Here is a 24,440-nt window from a genome sequence, read left to right as displayed (position 1 = left end):
CTCCAGGTACAGCTGATATGCCCAACATCGCAGGGTCAAAAGGGTGGAAATTGAGGCAGAAGTACACCCAGAGTTCCCTTTTCTGGGGTATAACTGGCAGACCCTCAAGAAATCTAAGATTCTACCCCTCTTTCTCATGGGTCCTGGCAGTGGGGGCAGGTGGCTGGGTGAAGCACCACTCTTACTCAGGGTGCTTCCTCCAAGCCCATGCTCCACACTGCACAAATCACGTCACCGTCTTCCTGAATTGTGCCCCTAGAGCTGCCCAACCTGAGCAGCCTTACAGAATTCCTTGCCTTGAGCCTGGCGGGTAAGATCAGAGCTCTAGACGCTTCCCGTCACTTCATCCTGCCCTACAGGGATGAGCAAGAAGCCAGGAGGTGACATGGACAGGCCCTCTCTGCTGGGCCCCGGCTGGGAGTTGGAAGGTTCAGAGCCCAGTGTGACTCACCTGCTGACAAGGATTAGTTATCAGCTCCTAGGCAGGCAGCAGCCACAGCCGGCAGAGAATTAAACATGCACAACGTTAGTCTGAGGCTCAGGGACGGGGACAGCAGGATGGATGTGGGGGTCTTCAGCATCTACTCTGTGCACCTTAATCCCATGGGACCCCATGCTTGGAGATGGGAACCCCAAAGCCATGATGTGCTCACAGAAAGACAAACAAGCAGAGGGTGACCAGCTCCTTCTATGCACCTGGACCGGGGCACTCCAGGGCTCCCCGGCATCCCCACCCTGCACCCTGCCTTCCCGCCCTTCCGCCCTTCTGCTGAGACTCTGCCCGAAGTATGTGAGGTGACTTCCCAGTGTGGCGGAGACAGAAGGGATCAGAGCGAGTAGCTCAGGAGAGCCTGTTCACAGGGGCAGGAAAAGCAAGCATCCCTGAGTGTGTTCCTCACCCTCCTCTGTCCTGTGACATCTAAGGGAGCTGCATAGGCCCAGCTACAATGTGTCCTCCCTTCCGCATGCTGAGGGAGCTGACGACACCAGTTCAGAATCTGCCTTGGGCACAGAGCTAAGGCCGTGGCTCCCAGAACCTCCGTCCAGGGCCCCAGAGACACAGAGGTGACAAGCAGAATGCCACCTCTGGGGTCACCCCTGCTCTGCTCGGTGACTCCCATCCCCAAGACAGGGCAGACTTCACACCCTGCAGAGTGGGCTCGGCAAGGACTAGCAGGGGACTTTGGGTCTCAGTTCTTCTCAACTCAGCAAGCTGGTAGAGACCCCAGACCTGGTCTGGCCTAAACCCCCAACACACTCTTTCCCAACTCCCCCCACCCCTGCCTTGTAGACTGGACAGGACAGACCAGCAGTAGAGCCCTGGAGGAAGACTTGAACTAGAGGGAGACGTGCGGCCACCATGCCGGAGCCACCCCTGCACAGGCTCCTCTGTCCCCAGGGCCCATGGGGGCTCGGACTCCGAGAAGCCCAAGGCTACAGAATCCTTCCAGCTCCGGAGCCTCAGTGGGGCCTGGGGAGGCCGTGCCTGCCCCATCACGGGCAAGGTCTGCACTGCCTTCTGGACTCAGGAGCAGAGAATCGGATGCCTCGAACACCCACATTTAAATCTGTTTTCTTTCTAGGCCTCCCACATCAGAGCTGGAGATGCAGCCCCATGGGTCCTTGGCCCTGTCTGCCCTCGGGAAGGGTCATCCATAGGTCTGCACTCGGGAGAAGCAGGGCAGGGCAGCCCTTCCAGAGCTCACCACTGGTACTGGAGTCCTGAGTGTGAGCCCGGGCTGAACAGAGAAAACAAGGAAGATAACAGCCCGGGCCGAGGGGAAGTGGCCCCAGAGCAGGAGGCTCAGAGAGAAAGCAAGGACCTTCAGGCCTCTAGGCTGGTCATTCCCAAACTGGTCTTAGCGCAAAGGACTCCAGGCATGCTAGTTACCCTCAAGTTCCTGGGTCCAAACTCATCTCTAAAATCATATCCCGTATTTGAAGGAGAGCCCTGAGAATCGGCATTTCTGGCAATTCCCTCAGCACAGGTCCTTGGCATAGTTTGAGACCCATACCTCAGGAATGCCCTGTATCTGCCCAGCCCAAGCCCCAACCCCCTCTGCGGCTGCAGGGCCAGACTCATGGGCCAGGCATGTGAATATAGAGCCTGCAGGGTCGATCAAGGGCCTGTCTGGCCCTTCAGGGCCCCACCCCCGCCTCAATCCACTAAATGACAAGGAGCAGCAACCCCCAACCTCCTTACATCATCAACACCTCTGCTCAAAGCACTAGTGGGGTATCGGGAGAGGAGAATATGGTGGAAAACATGGATTGAAAAGTTACAATGGCCTGTGTGTGTCATCTCTAAGTCCTCGGCCAAAGACAGCAGGGGACAGTGGTGGCCAGGCATTAAGATGCCACCTCCAGTGCTCTGGGGCATAAGGGAAAAAGGGACAGAGCACCACTTCATCAATGGACAGGTGAATACAAACTGTAATGCACTGTGACTGCCCCCTCCGGCCCATATAGCTATAGCCTCCTCAGGAACAGGGCACCCCATAAAGAATTGCACTGTTCAGTATCTGTGCAAGGAAGCGAAGAAGGGAGGGAGGGAGGGAGGAGACAGAGAGAGGAGGAAGCAGCCAGGGAGGAGAGAGGGAAGCAGGGAAGAAAGGGAGGAAGGAAAGGGCTAAGGTTCAAGTTCAAGGGGTACGGCGTGTGGGAGTCAAGACCCAAGCAGTCAGAGGGGAAAGGTCTTACCTGATGCCTCTGATAGGCCGAAAACATTTTCTCAAAATCCTCTAGGTCCAGAATCCGAAATACCTGCATGTCATCAATCTCATTCCACACGGTACCAGGGACCCGCTCCTAAAATTCCAGATGGACAGAAGACCCAAGTCGACCCAGTTCTTTCCTTGTGGAGATGCCCAGCGCTCTCCTAACCCCAGCTGTCCCCTGACAGCGCATACTACAATGGCCAGGCTTTTAGACCTGCAGACAGGGGCTGAATCCCCCCTGCACTCCAAACCTCTACCTCTCCTCTCTGCTCTGCTCCAGGAAAGAGGCCAAAAGTTTCCTTCCCTGCCTTTTCACACGGGGCCACACAGAATCATGTCCCAGAATCACTGAGGTGCTGAGCCATGGGTGTGCAAGTAGGAAAAGGGACACACTGTGCTCCTTCCAGAAAAGCAAAAGCAAAGCACCTCTCTGTACTCCATGCAGGCCAGGGAGGCCCCTTTGGAAAGGGCCCCGCGGGTACTGCGGCGCAGCCGTCACTGGTTTGGACGCACACATATTCGGGATCCTCCAAGCCTCTGCATTTCCTGTATCTGAGATAGTCATTCTCTTTCCCAGGGCCTCGCTCCTACTTTCCCAGATTCCCAGAAAGTGGATCAATGCCAAAGGTTAGGACAGCCCGCCCCCTGGAGTGACTCTGCTCAGACCAGCCGGACTCTGGTACAACTTCCTGCGGGTCAGACCCGGGAGGGCAGCCCCATCCTTCATGCCCGGGAGGGGCACAGGGTCTCACACTGCAAGGACACTTCACAGAGACATCGCCCTTGCCTGGTATCTGCAGAGGAGGTTTGTTTGTTAGCCAAGTCCCCAAATGCCCCAGTTCTCAGAACGGCCTGCTGATGACTTAGAGGACAAGAAGACCATGGGCTAAGACACTGAGTGCAGAGCAACGCCCCTCCGTGTGCTCCTCCCACTGTGCCTCGGAATCTTCTCTCTTCCAGAGCTTTGCTGTCCCTGGAAAACGACTCTCCACCTTCCTCTGAGGGGCAGCCAGGGCACCTTCCGCATGACGCCACCTCCTCCCTGCGTCTCCCCCTCAGAAGGCTTGCACGAGGAAGCAAACCTTTCACTCACTTTTATTTTCTTAAACTCTGAAAAGGGGAGGCTAGGCCAGAGTCAGGGGGTGCGGACATTCCTGCGGCCTTCCGAAGGCCAGGGACCCTCGTGTGGAATGCCGGGCTGGGAAGCTCAGAGCAGCAACGGATACAGGCAACTGGCCAAACCCAACACAGACACATTCTTTTCATGGCAGAAACAACCATTCTGAGCACATGCGCACACATACACACGTGTGTGTACACGCACGTGCAAAGGAGCATGTGTGGAGCAGAGCGAGGGGACTGGGGAGAGGAGCTGGGTCCCAGGAAATGGGGACAAGGGAGGCACAGAGGGGATGGGATGGGGACACGAGTGAGCCGGAGGCACCGCATGACCCAGAGTCCCCTGCACGGGGAATCCTCCATGTAAATCCGGGCAGGGTTCCCGGTACCAGAGAAAAACCAAAAAAAAAAAAAAATCCGGGCAGGGAGGGGTGAGGCACAGGCTCAGAGGCAAAGCTTCCCATCCTTGTCCTGGCGGGGCTCGGCGGAAGGAAGGGGCGGGAAGAACCTCCACAACACAACAGACAGATCCTTTCCATCCACTCTCATATCTTCTCCTACACCTCCCACCCCGTCCCCAGCACACCCAACCTGCCCGGAGGAGAGGCACAGGTACAGCTAGGCCCAGAGCCAGAGAGAGGTGGGCCTCCTCCTCATGCTCACCACACCCTAACTTCCACCACATCACTCTGCCGCCCCCCACCTTGTTTAGCAGTTCTCAAATTTAGTTCCTTCACTACTCTAGCCAAGACCCTGCTGTCTCCACTCTGGAGCCCGGGGAACTCTGGTCTTCTAGTGATCTGCTTTACCTACCAGGGAAATCGTTCTGGGGACATATGTCATTGTTTCCCCCATAGAGCATTCACAGCCTTGGGAGCCAGGCAGCCCCACTGGCAGACATTCCCGGCCCTGCCATGATGTGGTGCTGTGGGCAATGTCCCACGTCACAGGAAGGGAAACTGACTCTCAGGGATGCTTACCTCATTGTACTGAGATGAGGAGTAAGTGAGATAACACTTAAAGCACGCATGGCGACACCACTAATAGCAACTAATCTAGTAGTACTACTAAGGTTTTCCTTGTGTTAATCTCTGTTCCAAATACTTTATGGATACAGACATTCCTCATTTAATGACTGAGTTTCGGCCCTGCAAGTAGGTCGTTAAATGAATTGGTCGCTAAATGAGGAATTGTATATAGTATGTACATTGCAATATTCAGAACAAAAATGGCCAAAGGAAACTCCAACCTGGTGACTTTGCTTTTATTTGCCTAACTCTTACCTGCAGTACTATAATGTATAGCAGAACATAAAACAACAGTACTATACTGCACAGTACAATCAGCAAAAATTATAGCAGTGTATAAACAAGGTATACTGTACAATAGATATGCAGGCTCTACAACCATGATGGACAGAACTGTACAAAATTAGGCAGGTTGTAAGTCCAAGTAGTAGGTCACAAGTTCCCACAGCGTGCCTCCGGGATCATTCTAAACAGTCATTAAACAGGTAGGTCGTCAATGAGGAATATCTGTATTAAGTCAGTCAACCCTCACAACCACCTCTTGAGATGAATATTATCATTATCCCCATTATACAGATCAGAACCTGAAGCCCAAACAATGAAATAACCTATTCTTGCCACACCATTGGGCGGGGATAACAGGTTCTCCAAATATTACTCAATTCCCCTCTACCCCTTCTCCTGCCAAAGTGTCTACAATTTCTACAAATGTTCCTCATCGTCTAATCCATCCAAACTCCACTTCCCAGTTGAGAAATGACACTCTTGCCGCCTCTGAGTCATTAGGGATTCCTGTAGGCATCACTATTCCTGGACCCGGGGGAAAATCCTAAGCACGAAGCTCCCTACATGAGAAGGTCACAGAAGTATGAGTTACCCCGTCTATACCCCTTCACCACAATAAAAATAACATCCTTTCTGCTCATGAACAGCATTGCTGCACAACCTTGGGCTCTGGTTCTGGATGCGGTGAGCCTGCCCCTGCACAACTGGTCTCTCTGGCCACGCTGCAGCACCCATAGGGCACAGCTGTGCGTGCAGTTGCCATGAGCGCTACCTGTCTTGCTTTGCAACACTGCTACCAGCTGCGTCTAAAGCTGCCCTAGCTCAGACTGGAGATGTTTTCAGAAGCCCCAGAGACTATGAGTGAGCAGTACTCATCCTCCACGTGTCCACCCCGATCACACAGACAGGTGGAAAGAATCTTGGCGATCCCTCTAGGAGGGAGGAAGGGAGCTGAATGATTTACACAGGTTTGGTTTGAGGTTAGAACCTCCCCTTCAGCCCCTGACCTGGATCTCTAGGTGTTTCCTGACTACACCTCCTAATGTGCCCTATTCAAAGCTCTCCCAGCACGGCAGCGTCTCCTACCTTTATTGTATTCCCGCACAACTTCCCAGAACTGACCTCCATGGCCCACCACCAGGGGGTGGCATCTAGCACACAGCTGACCAGCCGCTCAGCAATCCCTCCCTGATCTACCTACCACCTCTTCCCCCAGCTCACTGAAACCCACCCACAAGGTATAAATTCCCCACGAGTGAGTCCAATGGGCCCATATAACAGGGTCCAAGTGCATCCATGAACCTTAGTTCTGCAAGGCTGTAACTCGAGTGTGGGTATGGGCCAGGTCAAATGAAACTCCATTACAATGGATGTGTTCTCCACAAGGACAAAGAGGATCTAGAGTCCTGTACGTAGGAACTAGCACCATAGAGAAGCAGGGATAAGACTTTGTCCAGGATGTTCACGTAGCAGCCGTCCCGCGGCTTCTCTACGCTCACAAGAGTCCGAGACAGGAACCAGCTCACTCCTGTGAGGCTGGGTCTGGCGACTATCTGCATCATACTCATGGAGGCCTCTCTCTGTTAGCCTAGAGCTGCATGTGGCCCCAGGCCTCTAGTAATACAGCCCCACAGCATCATAAACCTTTAACATTACTAGGATTTTCAGTGTAATCTTTGCTGAGCCGCTTGCTGGTGCTTGAACACAGACCATATAGGTAATAAAGGAAGGCCGTGTAGGGGAAGGAGTAGTGCGGGGCTAAGCCCAGCTCCTGTGCCCGACACATGGCCAGTTGTATCAGAACCCACGTGTACCAGGGTTTACATGCTCCAGGCCACATGTGAGAAGGTCATGCAACTTGGGCAAAAAAACACAGCAATTACTGAGAATAGTATTTCGACTGACCTATAGGTGTGTGTGCCTGTGAAGATAACCGTTTATTATTATTAGATGGATATGTATGTTTGCTTATTTAATTATTAAACTTCAGTTTGCTGTTAGCTGGTAAAAAAAAATGGTGAGTTAAATGGTAAGTTAAAATACCAATAAGGGAAATGCTGGTACCTACATTGTATTATATGTTCAGCTCAAGACCATCAACCTTCACTCCATGCCAGGAAGCCAAAAGATGGGACTCAGGCCATTGTGTGCAGCCACCCCACACACACACATAAGGATGCCACATGGCTGCACCTTGCCAAACGCTTAGTCTCTTGTACACATGCCCTGGTCTTCGCCATGATGTGGACCCCAGCCCACGCTCTTTGCCTGAATTGTCCGCTCTGTCCCTCGTCATACCTGTCCTTGAAACTCTAGCCCAGCCTGCCTTGCTTTGTTCAGCAGTGCTGGGGTGCACAGCCCCGGCTGGTGTATAGCGGCACACCTTGCCCCAGGCTCTGACATCCACCACTCCACCCACCCCCAGCACATACAAGTGGCACTTGCAGATGGCTCCATCAACAGGAGCATCGCCACCATGTGCCAAGTGGCTTTCTGGGTGTGGATGCTCTCAGGTGGGCAGCAAACCTATCTCTGAGGCCCCCTGTGACTGCCCTTGCCACCCCACCCAGGCCAGCACAGGGAGGAGACCACTGCCCCTCACCCAGTGGGTGGCAATCCCTGTGCTCCTGTCCCGCCCCATCCTGGTCACTTACCTCATTCAGCTTGACCCAGTTGAAGGACTTCAGTGGGTGGGAAGGCTGTGGGATGCGCTTTTTCCTGAGTGGGTTGTCGCTGCTGGGGAAAGGGTCCTGAGGCAGGGGTGGGCTGAGGCCGAAGCAAGGCGGGGCGCCTGGGGGAGTGGGAGGCCCACCAGGCGGAAGGGGTGGTGGGGGCGGCGGGGAGCAGCAGGCGAAGGGGAGAGGGGGAGGCGGTGGAGGCAGGTCATTGGTTGTCACCAAGGAGGAGGAGGTGGAGGAGGAGGGAAGCGGGCCTCCAGGGGGAGGTGGGGCAGACACAGGGCCTGTCTGCCGGGAGAGAGAGAATCAGAAAGACAAAGCCGTCAGCAGGGAGGCAGCCATTCCCCCAGCCTCATTCCTCTCCTTTCTTTTTCTCCTCCAGCTCCACAAGAGCCCTCATCATCCGCCCACCTCCCACACCCACCCTTCTCTCTGCAAACCAAATATCCACCCCCCATGCACAGTAAGACACAGAGCCACAGACAGACACAAACACAAGCAGACATGGGACAGTCAGAGTCCCCGTCGTCCCTGTGCACTAGCAGGAGGGGCACACATAGTTGCACAGGCTACCGAAGGCACAAGCTGAAGAAGGTGAGGGGGCAGGAGCCCCACCTGCACTCCGCTGTCCCAGGCCTGCTTTCCAGGACAGTGTCACTGGAGGGAGGGCGCTACTTTTCCTAACTGACACAAAGGTGCTACCCAGACAGCCTCAACAGTCCCTTGGGGCCTGGCCTGAGAGCCCAGCTCCTCTTCTCCTTCACCACAGGGCCCTTGGCTCTACCCCACCGCGGCTCCCCCACCCTGTTCTGCAGCCCAGGCCTCTGCTGAGCTACGTGGGGTGGGGGGTTCACATACTGAGAGTTCACTGAGTTGGGCCACCAGCTCAGCCACTTGTCCCCTAGCCTGGCGCAGCTCCTGGGACTCTCGGGCCAGCTTGTCCTTCATCTTGTTCAGCGTCCGCATCATCTCTTCCTTCTCCATGGTCTTCGTCTCACATTCCCGCTCCTTCCTCTCCAGCCGGCTCACAAGCTCCAAGTGCTCTGGGAGGACAGAAGGTGACCCTGGGTGCCCTTTCAGGGAAGGTGCGGGGTGCACACACGTTGGGCGGGGCTGCTCACCTTTGCGGAATTTCTCTGCCTGCTCTCGCCACTGTTTGACCTCGTTCTCATTGATAAGCCTGGGGGCAGAAGATGGGAAGGGCAATGGGCAACGTGGCTGTCGGCCATCTGGTTGACCACTTCGGGAAGACAGCTCTCCCTGCCAGGTTTGGGCCATGGTCCCCGATCTGTGCAGCCCTGCCCAGGAGGCCAGCATTCTGACATCTCAGGTGTCTCTCCAGGTCTCATTCCTGCCCAGTTCTTATTATATGTCCCCTTGGACCATGAGAGTGGAAGAACCCTGAGTCACCCTGATCCAACCCACTGGTGCTACAGTTGAAGCTACTGAGGCTCAGGGACCACATGGGGATGAGGCTAATTAACGGCAGAACTACTAATGAATCTCGGGTTTCCCTTAGTTGTACAAATGCTTGTGCCCCTTTGTGAAAACAGATCCATGCATCTGGGAGAGAAAAATATCAGCCCTACCACAGCCTGGGCTTCCAACAACCAGTGTGTAAGAGCCAGAGAAACTGCCCTAGCAGTTTCAATAGCACACCAGGAGGGGGATGAGGGGGCCTCATGCATGTCAGACTCTTGTACTGAGAAGTTACACCCAGACACCAGGTTATATACCAAGGGTAAAATCCCAAAGTGAGATTCCTAAGGATCATCTTTTATAAATATGATAGGTTGGACCCGTGACTTTTGGCTTCAACCAAATCAAGCACATAAAGAGGGGAGGATTCCGTGCTGAGATTTCTTTGGAGGGAGCCATTGCCCTAAAGGGAGCTACATCCTTCACCATCATGCAGGGAAGGGCTTTATTTTTATCTGATCCTTCCCAGAGTTTTGACCAAGTTGCCTAACTCTGGGAGGAAGGAGGTAGATTAGGGTCCCCCTCTGGGCCTGGAAAATCCAGAGGGTGAAGGACAGACAAGGACAGCACTGCTGTGTGGGACATGCCACACTGCTGGTTTGCAGGCATGAGCGGGCATGCACGAGTTGCCCACAAGTGTGATGCCAGCCTCACGGCAGACATGGGGTGAAGCAATGGGAAGTCCTTCACAGGGTCCACCTGGGAGAAAACTAGGACCATGAGCACTGTGGGTGGGTGTGCAATGGACTACCAGGGAACCAGGTAGTCCATTGGCAGGGCAGGCAGCAGCCAGCCAGTGTGGGAAACTCCGTGAGCTAGCACCCAGCAAAGAATTTGTAAAGATCCCAAGAGCACAGCGATGTCTACCCATGTGTGGGACCCAGAGAGCAGGAACCTGCTTGCTCCATTTCCTGATCAATTCTGACCTTTTCCTCTGCCCTTCCTGGCCCTAGTCTACCTCTGGAAGAGGCCCAAACCTGGTTTGCCAGTAGAAAGGCAGCCGGAAGACAGATGAAGGTAGAAGGGAACTAGAATAGAGAAAAGAAGCCAACCCAAACACACACACACACACACACACACACACACACACACACACACATGAGTGCCCTTCTGGTTCTAACCCCCTGGCTCCAGCCAGTGGAGGAGAGAGGTGAGGCCAAGTCAAGCCTTGAATGCTGACTTACACCTGCATCCTGACATCCTGGTCAAAGAAGCTTAAAGTGATCGCTGAAATTCTTGCCCTAGAGGAAAAAAAACCTGCATCGGATCTGAGGAGTTGTCAGCCTCTGATAGCTGGAAAAGCTTCTCTCTACATAGTGTAAAATCAAAGCTGGGCCATGGATATATAGCTCAGTTGCCCAGTGCCTACCTGGCAAGTGCAAGGTCCTGAGTTCGATTCCTGGTGCCAAAAACAAGCAAACCACAACAACAACAAAAAAAATCAAAGCTGCCTTTTGATTACTTTACTAATTGCACTGTCCGATATACCACATCAGCATCCAACTGTGCAAATAAAAACAAGGAGAGTTCAAATCTCTTTTTCTATGTGGATTTGGAATGCAATCTAATGAGTCACTGAGAGCCAGTCCTCCTGACGGACAATCAGCTCAGACAGCAAAAGCTAAGCAAACGTTTAAGATTAAAAATCAGGATGCTAATGTCAGGTCTTGTTATTAACTGATATAAATTTGGATTTCCTTCTCTGTGTGCTTCTGTATTCAGGGGTCTCTCAATAGCAAGCACTAACTACCTCCTCCACCAGGCTGGTGATCAAATGGCCATGCTCTGTGCCAAGGGCCAGCAAATTTTGTAGAGAGGACCAAGGTAGATATTTCAGGTTACACGTACCATGTCTGTCATACATTCTTGCGTGTGTTTGTTTAAAATATGAAAACCATTCTTAGCACTTGGTCACACAGAAAGCAAGCTGGGGGCTTGGCGTTAGCCTGTGTGCCCTAGAGTGTTGACCAGGGCTCCGTGTGAATGTGTGTAAACCCCTCCAACCCATGCAGTGAGTTACTGAGAGCTGAGAACATAACCTATACACCACCTGGTGTCATGCTGCTACTCAAATTTAAATGAAATGTAATTTAAAATTCAGTTCCCCAGTCACACTAAGCACACACCACATTTCGCTGCCATGCCGGACAGTGTAGAAATGCAGCACTTCCATGCGTAAGAGTTGCACTGTGGGACAAGGCTGCTGGAGACCATTTGGGGACTTCTGGGCGGAGAGAGCTGAGATGTCCCCAGTGAGACTCAGGGTAGCAGGTAGGTGAGAATCAAAGGCTGGCCCCCACTCACATGTTGACAATGTTCTTGACGTTGAAGTTCTCCAATGGAGCCAGGTCAGGGTCCATGCCCCGCTCATCCTGGAGGACAATCTGCTGGAGGATTCGGTCCAAGAGCTGCCACTGCTGGAAGTAGCCACCATTCCGCTTGTCTGAGGGACAACAGGCATCATATCGAGACTAAGCTCAGGAGTCCCCAGGAGCCCTGCCCTAGAATGACTGCTCAGGCTTGTGCAGGTGGGACGCGGCCTTCCCCTCACACAGGAAGCTCTTAGGCTGACAAAAGAGGCCCCGTAGCCGCTAACAACAGAAGCTCGCAAATCCAGTCATCTCTTCACTACCAGAGCCCGACCTTCTCTGGATGCATCAACCCCCTTAACAAATTTCTTTCCTCCACCAGTGCTTCCTGGCTGCCTTTCTTCCTTGTTGAGACCCTGGGCATAATATGCCCTGGAAATACGAACTGATTTTTTTTCCCATTATCTATAAAAAGCACCTGTTCTAAAATACTACATGCCTAATAATGAAGTCTCCAGGGAAATTTTTTTAAAAAAAGATTTCAGGATTATCTATGTTATTGCTCTACAGAAAAGATGAATGGGAACCGATTATAAATGTGCACTGAGAGAGTAGCAAAAGGAGTTAAAGCCATAGTTAATAGAAACCAAGAAGACTCCTTGGGGGAGATGACCTTGCTCCAGGAAGACAAAGGCTTTGTGTGTTTTGCCTCATCCCCTATAACCACAGCCTGGCCGGATGTGGACTTCTCTCTCAAAGAGCAGCCACTTCTCCTTCTTGGCCCCCTATCCCATGATTTCATCTCTACTGACCACCAACAGAACTCAACCAGGGCAACCTGACATAGAGTTCCACCTTAAGTCAGTAGCTCTGCCCTTACAGCCTCCTTTCTGAACAGAATGGAGGGACCCACTTGTGTTGCTGCTGGGAAATCAGGCCCAGAAACTGCTGGAAGCAAAAGAAGTGAGGTCTCCCAGCTTCTCTGAAATCTTCCACAGAGACCTCCTGGGCTGCATTTTGGAGAACTGATAGCTCACTATCAGTTCCAGCTCACGATCTCAATTCTTTCTCGGGGTTCCGGTTCCATCAGTACAGGCATTGGTAAGTGGCAGAGCTGTCTGTGGACTTTGCAACCAGGTAAACATAGCAAGGCTCACAGAGATAGAACGTGTTTCACCCAAAGCTCAAGAAAAGGCAATTCCTTCTGTAGCTGAAGAACTCGCTCAGCCTGTAGGATGGAGATGAGAATGTACACCGCTCCTGTCATTGTGAGAAGCAGAGACAATGGCTCGCTGCAGACCCTCACATGGTGCCTTACTTTGGTATCAGTGTGAGCCTTACCTCGGGGTGGGGGGCCACAGTGAATGGAGACGGACAAGCAGCAGGGGAGGAGAACAGGAGAAGACCCTGTTTCCATCCACCAAGCCCCAGAGGTGGCATGCAGTGAACTGCAGTTACTGTCACCAACACCACCATCATTTTGGCAAACAACCAGGTTGCGCATTTGGGTGGACCACATGAATTTTCAACATGTTCTATTTTGTGAGACACTGAAGTACCAAACATGGCAGTGACGGCTGACTTCCAATTGCATTCTAGGCTAGTTAGGAGCAAGTATGTGTCACTGAGTCAAGCACTGTGCTCACCTACATCTAGAGAACTTAACCTCCTGTTCCCAAGATGCTAGTGGGGTTTGTAAAGAGACAGAGACACAGATGCAGGAGTATTAGGGTGAGGGTCAGCAAGGACCAGATGGAAGAGTTAATAAAACACCCCCCGCACACATACACACACACAAATAGCAAGCTCATTACACATCCAGGCTCCTTCCTTAACTGTGAAACCTTGTTTTGAAATTAACAAAGAGACTTCTGGGAGGCTGAGGTGAAGAACTGCAAGGTTGAGTGCAGCCTGGGTGACTTAGTGAGAACCTGCCTCAAAATAAAAAAGGGCTGGGGATGTAGCTCAGTGCAAAGGCCCAGGGTCCAATCCCCAGTACCACATATAAAGAAAGGACTGAGTATTGAGTGCTCCTCTGTTACGAGCTGACCGCAGAGCTGATTTCTCAATGATCAAGCGACTACTTGTTGGTTGAAGATGCTGGAGTTGCTCACCACCAAGTCTCTGGCTCCTCCCCAGGGTGACAGTGGGTGTCCTGACCCCAAAAGGGAGGGGCCTGGGACAAGTGCAGAGCAAGACACAGGCAGACTCCCCAGCCCAGAGCGGTCCCCCAAGACTTGTCTCCGCCCACCCTGAGGCAGGCTCAGCCCTCGAGGGCAGCAGGGAGGCGGGTGCTCACAGGGCATCTGCAGACAGTGGTGCAGGACAGACAGCAGGCAGGGGTAGGCCTCAGTGTGCTTCAGCTTCTTGTGGATCAGCTCAAACATCTGGGAGGCACTCTTGGTGTCGATGTGGACCTGAGAGTGAGAGGCCACAGTGAGTGGGGAAGGCCAGGCATCAGAGGATGAAAAGGAAAAATCTCCATCACTGAGCCCCTCTCCCGAGAGAGTGTCTCTTCCCCTGCCTCTGGGCCAGGCTTCAAAGGAGAAAGATCGAGAAAAGGAGAGGGGAGGGAGTCTCACTACATAAACCAGGCTTTCTATTCTCAGCACTCTGGGCAGCTCAGCCAGACAGCTCTCGTTGCAGGTGTTGCCTTTGCTTTGCAAGATCTTTGCCAACATCTGCAGCCTCTACCTATAGAGACCAATAGCAGCAGGCCTTCATTCCTCCTCCCCAAGTGTGGCAACCAAAATGTCTCCAGCTGTTATGGTTTGTGTCTGCATGTCCCCTCAAATCCTCATGCAGTCATGGGGCAGGCTTCTAGATTTTTGATTGATCCATAGTCCAATGCTAGGATTATGGGTGTGAGTGCTACACCTGCCCCTGGGGCGGGTAGTTTGCATACAATACAAGGGAGGGAAAGATCCTGCCCACCTGCTCCTCCCTTATTGGCTCTTGTTGCTTTTGCTGTTTGCTGTGACCATGAGCAGTTGCCCTCTGCCATGTGCCACCCTGCCTTGGAGCCAGCTGATTGCAGACTGAAACCTCCACAAACTGTGAGCTTAATAAACCTTTCCTTCCTTAATTTTGGGTGTTGGGTATTTTGTCTCAGCAATGAGAGAAATGTAACTAAGATACCAGCTTTGGCAGATGTGCCCTCATGGGGGGAGTAAAGCACCTATGGCTGAGAACTACTAAGTCACACTAAGGGGAAGGACCAGGGGCATAGATGCTTCTGAGTAGCAAGTGGCCTGTGACACAGGTCCACCCCCTGAGCTCCAGTCCCAGATCCACTCGTCATGTGACAACTGCAGGCCATGCACAGACCCAGGGGTGGTGCTTGGTTCTTGATGCACCACCCAGGAGGGGGTTCTCATCTGGGGAGGATTTTTTTAAATACAATATTTAACCAGTGGCGGTGTGCTCTCGGGATTGCTAAGGTGAAATGAAAATAGGATCTGCTTTGCTAAGTATGATCTGGTTAGGGGTACAAAGAGGGGATGCAGGAAATTGCTAGAAGGCACAGGAAAATCAGCCCAAGAAAGGCACTGGAGACTAACCATGTGCAAGAGCTGGCTTTCTTTTGGGGGGGGGGGGTTTGGTCTCCTGGAGGGCGATGATCAGGTGTGACCCATCAGGCGAGGCTAGCACACCACCAGGGCTCCAGAGGCAGGACCTGGCAATAGGGCCCCCGCTGACACTGGATCCACCCCAGGACTGGACCTGAAGCAATACTGTAGGGCTATGTGGGACCCCAGTACCATCGGCCCACCCCACAGGCTCCTCACCATGTCAAACCTCCGGGCCAGCTCCAGGTCATCCTCATTCCGAACCATCTCAAAGAAGTCTAAATGCCTAGGCAGGGTGGGGGGACAGAGAGATTACTGCCAGGACACTCATGGTTTAGGGTTATAGTCCTTTCCACCCCAGCTAAATCTGAATCTTTGTACAGGTGAGCCTAAGACAAAACCAGAAAGAAGCCACCTGTCTATAGGCCAGCACCCCCTCTGCATGTAAGAGCCCATGACCTGCTTTCCCAGAGCTCTATCACCACAGGTCCGCATTTCTCAGCTCTGACACTATGGCCTGTTAGGCTCAGCTATCCTTGGCTGTGGGAGGCGATCTGTGCCCTGTGGAATGTTTAACAACACGCATGGCCTCTACCCGCTACATGTCAGTAGAATCTGCTCCTCTAAATGTGACAGCCAAAACATCTCCAGCAACTGCCAAGTGTCTCCTAGAAGATATAATCACCCCCTAGGGAAGATGCTGTCCTCCACCTCTCTCCCTCCATGTCCTTCTATGGCTCTCAAAGCTAATCTCTCTCTCCCTGGTTTTCTAACCACAACAACATGCCAACTCCCTCCATCTCAAAAGGATCCATCCTTTCTCCCTGAAAACCCCGGGGAACGGGACATCCTGTACTAATGAGATGAGAGCAAAGGGGCTCACTGGTGACATGCAGAGTTCAATTATGCCCTCCCACCAGCAAGGGCTTGGCAGCTTGCATTTTGGGTGGGCTGTTTCCATGTCAAGCAGGTGTCTTTCAGGGTGTTGAATATTCTTGATCCTCAGCCACCCATGGCATAGCGCCATCTCCCCACCCAGCAATCAATTTGAAAACCGAAGAACACCCAACATATTTCACATGTCCCCCAGGGGGCAGTGCTGCTGTGAATTAGGATTGTTTCTTTCAGCTGTTTATCACCTAGGGACTGAGACCCGCAGGTCAGCAGAGGACACGCCTGTCCCTGCAGAGCTGATTCTGAACCTATGCTGAGCATGGCATGCAGTCCTAATGTGACAGAGAACTTTGGCAAAGGTGTTCCCCCCTCCCCACACATGAGCTGAGTGTTGCCCCTACACATCTGCCCTGGGACCAATCCAGTGGCCAAGATCTTACTTGTCCAGGATGGCATTCTCGTGTTGCCGGAGTTTGTCAATCACAGGCTGTATTCCCAGCATCAGGAACTCATACCGTAGATGTAGCCGGAATTCCAGATTATCCTGGGAGTAAGCAAGGGAGGAGCAGACTCAGTGGGTAGCCTCAGGTCCCCAAGAATCACTCATGGAGCCCTCATCACCACCCCAGCCAGAGTCCCGCCTCACCTGTAGCAAACACACTGAAGAGCTGCTTCAAGCCCTAGGACTCCTGCCTCACATCCTTCTAAACCTTGACCATAGTTCTCTCAACCTCTGGACTCAAAGAGCAGATTTGTGAAGTGACATGGAGTGGGAGCTTCAGTGTCACGCAAGTCCTGCCTTAAGTGCATGTTGTGTCTCAGAATTCTGAGTTTTGTGGTCTTGCAACGCCTCTGTTTCCTTGTTTATAAAATGGGCACAGCCCAACTTACCTATGGGGGTGATGGTTGCAAAAATTATCTAGTGTCGTATTACTACCAACTGATTAGAATGGATGTCAGCCATAAAGAGTTGGCAGAGACAAAGGTGATGCCGGTGTCTTAAGGACACCTTATTCCCCTGGCCAATTTTACCTAATGCGGGTTAGCAGAACTGTGTGCAAAACAGAACATGTGCTGGCAGCGAACAGTGAAAGGTAGAGATCACGGAATTGTTCCTTTTTCCCTTTGTCCTTCTGGTTGACCTTGACTGGCGCATCTGACTGCTTCAGAGTTTAGGGCATTTATCTGCTCTTCAAGTTCTTCTAATGTTGCTATTTTGATGCTCTAAGAATCCCATCCTGATCCCAAAGGAAAAGCCATGCCTCCCAAGAGAAAGTGCTAGAGGACTGGCCCCGGCTAACCCAGAAAGCACCCAGCAGCAGATTTCTAGAAAGCTCTAGAAAAAGGGGCTAAAAATTTGCTCTCCTCCCGTAAATGACCCCTTGCCACCCCCGTCAGCCAGGCTTACTGGGGATCTCTGGTGGTTTTGCCAATATCACTTTTCTTCATCATCTACATCCACCACTGAAGGAAATGCTCGATTTCAGTTAGAACTTGCCATGCTGTCTCTGTGCGAAACTCCCAGGAGCCCTCCCTCCCAGGTTTAGGTAAAGCAGGAAGAATTTTGTAGGCAAACAAAATCAGAATTTGCCCTTGACACAGCTAGCCAGAGCCATGCATGAGATAGATTGTAGGTTACAGGCTGGCTGACACGCTGTTACCCTAGTGACAGCGAGGCCCAAGTGAAAGACGGAAGAGGCTCTAAAAATAATCTGAAGATGACACGATCCACCAACCAGATGCTTCGGCTCTTTTCTCTGCCACTTACCCAGGAAGGACACGCGCACACGCATGCACACCCAGGTCCGGGGACAGCAAGACAAGGAAAGGGGCCTCACCTCTCCAGCACCAGCATTGAGGACAGCATTGATAAAGGACATGATGGCTGTTTTCAGGTTCACTTCATCCCGGTACCGGCCCAAACTTCGGTCTAGCTCATTCAGCAGGGTCTGGATGGGAAGGCAGAACAGGGTTAGGGTCAGGGATCAGGATCCTAAAAGTCAGCTTCTGCTCCTTAGCTAATGCTGTTCCAACTACCCAGGAGCCCTGTGCACTGTCTGCCCGAGTGTGTCTCTCCAGGTTTCTCGGGCCTCACCTCTGTAAGAAGCGACCACAGCCCTGCCACACGGCAGCCTCAGCCCTGCATAGGCCTTGTCTATGTTCCTACTGTGGGGCGGTGCTGCTTTCTAACTCCTCTGGCTGGACCCCTGAGTACTCCCTACCCAGCCCCCCACCAGCCCAAAGCTACCCTTTATCCCTTTCCATCTTCTGTAAAGGCTCAGGGGCTACACTCTGCACCCAGCAAGTGCTCAAATGTGTTTGATTGCAGAATAAACAAACAGCCTCTCCTGGCACATAAACCACAGACTTCAGGACCAACTCACATCTACGGAGGACTCCTCTGTTGGGGGCCTAAGACACTTTATCATTACTGGCTATTTCAGGGGCGTTTTTCTAGCAGGTCAGAAAAAAGAAAAGACCTGGTGTTCTCGGGGTACAGGCTCTGGGCGATAAACTTTGTAAACGAATGAAGTAGCTACTGCAGGCAGGATTTATTGTACACTGGCTTTTCTAGCAGGTCAGAAAAGAAAAGAGGACAGGCAGCCGGAGGTCCCAGGGCTGCCCCCAACGTCCCAGTGGTGGGCACTGGCACCGGCTTTGGATATGAAATCTTAATCCCAGGGATCACACTCCATCCAACAATTCCTGACTGAGCCCTTACCACGAACTGGACGCTGGGCTCAGAAATGTAGAGCCACGCAAAAGCAAGCAAACCAATATTCCAGGCTCTGGGAACCCATATCCTAGCAAGGAGGACCAGTCCATTTCCCAACCAGACACACAACTCCTAAGCACTAGTGTCTCGTGAGGTGAACCCGCAGGTCCCAGGCCTCTCTTCCTCCTCTCTTCCCGCAGGCGTGCGGCCTAGATTGGGTCCCCTTCCCACGGTCCTTCTCACCGAAGGCCCTCAGCATGCATTGGTTCTGCCCAGCTCTGCTGCAGCGCATGGCAGCCAGGCTCCACACCCACCTGGAAGCGCGTGCGCTCCGCCGCATACACCTGGTAGTGCAGCATGGCCTGCAGAACCTTCTTGTGGCCTCCGGGCACGAGGCACACAGCACCCAGGATCTCTAGCACAGCCACCTTGGTCTTGGTGTTCTCGGTGCGCAGGCTCTGGGCGATGGTACTGATGGCCTCGGGCTGTGCCAGCACGTGCGCCCGCCCCTGGGAGTTGTTCATCAGGGCCTTGATGCAGCCGATGAGGGAGGTGTGGATGCGGCTCTCACAGGTGGCGTGGTCCATGCTCCGGAGGAAATTCAGCAGGCAGGTCAAGCCCTCCAGCTCGATGAAGCGGGTCACGAATCTACCAGCCAGAGCCATTAGCAGAAAAGGTAGCCTGTGTTTGTGTTCCATTCTTTACACATTGTGCGATTAGCTACCCTGTGTACAATAAATCCTGCCTGCAATAGCTACTTCACTCATTTACAAAGTTTACCTAAAGCACTAAAATCCCACCATCCACACAGAAGAAAACCTTGCATTTCATTTGCATTTTAAATACTGTACACTCACACACCAGTTGACTGTCAGTTGCATAGCTAAAAAGGGATACAGGTTAAGGAATGACTGGTAAACCTGAAGGAAGACTCATCTCCAAGAAGAAGGGGAATTTAGAGAATTATCATCAGATGGCCAGGCAGGGAGGCCATCAGAGTTGAGGGTCCAAGGCAGGGAAGTTACATTCCAGGGGGACTTGAGAAAACAGCAGAGTTATCTTAGCAGAAAAAATTAAAACCCACTGAGTTCAGGGGTTCTTAACCTAGAGTCTGGGTTCCCACGAAGGGTCTATGGGTAGTATTCAGGGGTTCAAAGACTTGGGTAGGAAAAGAAAATTCCATCCTTATTTCTGATAACCTCTAACTGAAATCAAGCATTTTGTTCAGTGATGGATGTAAGCTATAAAGAACAGCGCTATTAGTAGGATCTGTGACTCTGTCACCCAAAGAAATCATCGCTATTTTCATAGCAAATTTTCATTGCAGCAGCTATCTCAAAATATCATTTACACTCAGCAGTACTTCAAGATGATCGTGGTTATCAGACGTGCTGCCAGCTCTTGCTGAAGACATAAAGAAGCACATTTACTGCAAGCTCATGCATTTTTAATATTTGGCAGCTGTATTTTAATTGAATTGGTTTATTTTTTTAACCCTATCTATTTATCTGTTTTATTTGGCTATTTAAAAAACATCATTTTTGAGAAGCAGCCCCTAGGTTTCTCCTCCTGGGTGCCAGATATCCATAGCAACACACACACCAAGAAGCAAAAGGTTTAGAATCCTTCATTTAGTAGCATAATTAAAGATCTGAAGAAAAGGTCATAAATTGAGCTTAGGAAACACTACAGATAACTAATATATAAATGTATCTGGAGATGTTATACTGCTGTCCAAATATGCCTAGGACAATAGAATATGTTCTTGAATTTGGTTAACAATAGGTATTTTTTTTACTTTTTTCTATTATGCTTTTCTATATTTCACATTTCCACAAAGACTGCGTAAACTTTGTAAGTGGGATTTTATGAAGGGAAATTAAAATGAAGTGGGATGGATGTGGCAACCTCCCCTAGGCTCTTTACTTCTGTCTGCCTTACGCTTTCCTGCGTCCTCTTCCTACAACCCCTAACAACCCCTCTGTTAGGCTGGGCATCAGCATGCGGCAGCCTCTGGCTCCTAGGATGGAGACCTCAGTGCAGGTAGCATTTCCACAACACGACGCTCCTAAGACAGCCAATTTCAACCTACCAATCTGATGCCACCGAAGTGGGGTTGGAAAGAGACACGCCATTACCTGGCGTCTCCACCACGCATAGCCACCAGACACAGACTCAACAGCAGATCGAACAGTACAGAGTACTGAAGAAATAACCAGGTACTTAGAGAGTGATACATGTCAAGTACCACCTATTTAATCATAAGTTTAATTTTAATCAAAGCTAGGTTGAACAACTGGGGTGCAAAATTGCCGAGGATTTAACAGTGGGCTCTCAGCAGCTGACATGAGCCACTTCCAACAAACCACTGGGCAGCCAAGTGCATGGGAGTCCTGTGGCCTTGGGTCTCTTCACACCCCTCACCTTGCGCTGTGAGAAGGAGGAGGTGTCGTCCTTTGGCCTTAGGACATCTCCCCTCCTTTACTTTGCCTACATGACTATCCAGTCTCTTCCACAGACTCCACACCTCCCCCTAGTGGCTGGGTGCTTCTCAGGCCACGCCCACCTTCCTGCTGGCTCGGACCCATGGTCCCTGCAGCCACTCTCTTGTTCTATTCTCCAGCTACAATTAAGAGCCTGCCCTCGACCACTCTTTAGCGAGCTCCTCCTCAGGACCCCAGGTTTAGTGGACTTTTCTGTGGCCCCTGCCCTCTTTACTCCGCCCACCTGCAGCAGCTGCCTAGTAGCCCAGCAGAGCGGCGGGAGCTGGGTGGGGGTGGAGAGACTGAAGGCACCCCAGGGAACCCTGGGAGTAGAGCTGGCCGCGGGACCAGCATGAGAGCACAGCGGCTTCAGGAAGTTGGAGGACAGTGCGCCCTGGAGTGGGGAGGAAGTCAGGGAGGAAAATGAGTGGTCACCTCATGGGCTGTGTCCGAAGAGCTGTCTTCAAGTCTTCCACAACCTGGTTTCTCAGCTCTGTCTCCTCCTCATCAAATGCGTACAGACTCTGCATCTGCAGGGCCCACGGGCAAAGGGGACAGAGGTCAGGCTGCGTCACACATCTCCCTCCTGGCCTGGTGCACTTCAGGGGCCACTGGGGCATCAGGAAGGGTGAGGGCTCAGGGAATGGTTCCTAAAACAGGGTCGGATTCTGAACAGACCCAGGTTCGGGGGCAGGACTCTAGTTGCCTCATCTGGGAAATGGGGAGAATCTGTTCCCCAAGCTTGTGTGACATCCAGATGGGTTAATAAACATCTAAGTGATTAGGTGACTCTGAAGCCCCACCAAGGAGAGGGGTGGTTTTATGATCCTGAGAATGCCTAGGAAGCTGCTGAGGAGGGCACAGAGGGTCAGGGAAAGGTGGGTTAGTGTCAGGGGGCACCATAGCTCCTATGGGCTATCTGGGTGGAGCCAGCGCAGGAGAGAAGTGACCACTCACCGCAGCCATGGAGTTGATGCGGTCAATGTAATAGTCAGGCCAGCTGGTCGCCAGTTTGTTGGGATCCTCCTGCTCCTGGAATAGGAAGAAAGTTGGTCTGCCCCAAGTAGCAAGGCAGGCCCAAGTCCCAAGACCAAGCTTCATTCAGTAAGTGGGGGGGGGGGGTGCAATTCCCAGCCTGCCCACAGGGGGCGACCTAAGGGGAGAGGCAAATGCCCCTGGCTTCCATCTCTTCCTGGGTTACGCTGGGATAACTGAATCCTAGGAGCAGGCAATAGGATGGGCAGGACTATGCAGGTGTCCATTTGCAGTGGAGAGCAGGTATAATTTTTAAAGTAGTCTTTGCTCCAGCTATATTTGTTCTGTTTGCACTTAGTAAAATATAATTGTATGGTGGTTGAGTCTAATACAAGTTTGTCCTTATAGGTTGTACACATTTCACTTTTCTGTTCTCACTCTTGTATTATATACAAGTATCGGTCTGGGGTGGTTTGGAAATTTTAAAACTTCGCCTTTCTCTCAGACAGCTTAAGAACGCTAATATAAAGCATTAGGGGCAGTGCTAGGTACACAGCAGGTCCTTGATAAACACCTAGCAACTACAGAGAGAGAGAGAGGAACTCCTGAGGCCTTGGGCTCTGGCGAGTGCCCAGGTCTATGATTCAGTCACCTTCACTTCTTCCTGTGCAGCTGGGAGGTAGAAGGGTTAAACCTCGGCCCCCAAGAGGTGCTCAGCTCCTCTCCCAGCGTGTGCAGGAGTGGAGGGAGCTCAGTGGCTTCTAGTGCTGGCTGAACCCTAGGTGGGCCAGCACCAGGGCGTGACCTCGTCCTGCTCATTCCTACCCCTGAGTCCTGGACACTCAGGATGCCGCCCTCATGTGCTTTCAGCCAGTCAGCACCAAGACTCACCTCCCCCACACCTCCCTGGGGAGCCCCTGGCCCCTCTGCTCTGTCTGCCCAAGCTTCACTATTCTGTTTCATAAAATCCTCACTTTACAGCACAGGGAAAGCCACCTTGTTCTGGTCTTTGTGCCTTCCTGGGGCTTTATGTGTTAGGATCTTGGTAACAGAGGGCCCATTGTTTTGTCTTCTGTCTCAGGGAGGGAATCACAGGACCAAAAGCAACCACAGCAGCACACACATACTTTCCTGCGTCAGCTGCCTCCCCGTTATCCAGCTCCTGGGCATTTAATGAGCACCTACTAAATGCGGATCACTCGGTGCTGAGGAAAAAGCCATGGTCTCAGCCTTGGCTATCACACTCCAGCTCCAAAAGAAGGGGAAAACGCTCTGTGGTAGAACTGTCCACATGAAAGGGGGCCAACATGGAGGCTGGCGGGTAGAGGGGCTGCACAGGAGTAGTCTAGGAGGACTGGGTTTTTAACAATTATTTAGGCTACCACAGGAGGGAAAGATGCTAGAGACAGAGTAAATCTATGTGGGAAGAGAGAGGTGTGAGAGTGTGTGGGAAAATCCCTCCATAGTTTGGTTCGAAAAATGGTAAGATGCCCTTGTATTTTAGTAAGTGTTTTACTTTAGCTATGTAAGAGATCAACTTAAGGGAACCCCACAAAAATCAATGTGGAGAGTGGAAAAGCAAAAATAGGATTACTTTTGAATTTTACTTTACCTACCTTCCTTCCTTCCCTCTTTTTCCTTCCTTCTTGCCTCCCTCTCTTCCTTCCCTCCCTCCCGGACTTCAGCTTTTTTAAAGCTTGCTTCTCTCACAATGAGATTCCTGGACACAGATAGGTATATTCTGCAGGTGCTTCAGACATGTGCAGTGTGACACTAAACAACAGCTTGTAGCATGCACAACCCCCACCTCTTGTCACAAGAGAAGGGCCCAAGAGAAGGGCTACAAATGGGCTTTCACTGCCAAGAAAGTGGAAGGAGGAGACAAAACTCCTTAAGACCCTTGGGAAGCAGAGGCAGGAGGATCTCTGCAAATTTGAGGCCAGCCTGGGCCTCGCACTGTGATTCAAGGCCAGCCTAAACTACATGGCAAGACCAATATGATAATAAACCTACAGCCCAGCACACTCCAGGGAGGACCACAGTCAGAGATCCATGGTGCCTTGACAGGAATAAGAGAAGAAGGAGGATCTGTATGTGACCCCTGGCCTGGGACAGAGTAGAGGCTGAAGACTCACAGGAGGACCCTAACCCACTGCCACCAACTGGTTTTCTAGGCAGAAGCCACTCA

General features: G+C 51.8%; 1 protein-coding gene across 4 annotated transcripts in view; it reads right to left on the bottom strand.

Moving 5' to 3' along the window:
• The window catches only part of Daam2 (dishevelled associated activator of morphogenesis 2), a 111,201-nt gene that overhangs the window by 15,911 nt on the left and 70,850 nt on the right, over window positions 1-24,440 (bottom strand). For 3 of the 4 annotated variants that reach the window (XM_005389656.1, XM_013516990.1, XM_013516989.1), the window contains exons 4-16: window positions 22,235-22,309; window positions 21,713-21,807; window positions 19,109-19,442; window positions 17,917-18,027; window positions 16,519-16,622; window positions 15,404-15,470; window positions 13,915-14,032; window positions 11,611-11,749; window positions 8,949-9,007; window positions 8,686-8,870; window positions 7,804-8,115; window positions 2,701-2,808; window positions 452-478 (exon numbers count right to left, since the gene is read on the bottom strand). In XM_005389656.1, the coding sequence (XP_005389713.1) occupies window positions 452-478; window positions 2,701-2,808; window positions 7,804-8,115; window positions 8,686-8,870; window positions 8,949-9,007; window positions 11,611-11,749; window positions 13,915-14,032; window positions 15,404-15,470; window positions 16,519-16,622; window positions 17,917-18,027; window positions 19,109-19,442; window positions 21,713-21,807; window positions 22,235-22,309 (1,734 nt within the window). The remainder of the gene's footprint in view (window positions 1-451; window positions 479-2,700; window positions 2,809-7,803; window positions 8,116-8,685; window positions 8,871-8,948; window positions 9,008-11,610; window positions 11,750-13,914; window positions 14,033-15,403; window positions 15,471-16,518; window positions 16,623-17,916; window positions 18,028-19,108; window positions 19,443-21,712; window positions 21,808-22,234; window positions 22,310-24,440) is intronic. The other variant, XM_005389657.1, reaches the window with a different exon arrangement.

The sequence above is a fragment of the Chinchilla lanigera genome, unplaced genomic scaffold (genome assembly GCF_000276665.1).
Source record: "Chinchilla lanigera isolate Chin_1 unplaced genomic scaffold, ChiLan1.0 scaffold00036, whole genome shotgun sequence".
Classification (NCBI taxonomy): domain Eukaryota; kingdom Metazoa; phylum Chordata; class Mammalia; order Rodentia; family Chinchillidae; genus Chinchilla; species Chinchilla lanigera.
This window is presented reverse-complemented; position numbering and strand designations above follow the sequence as displayed.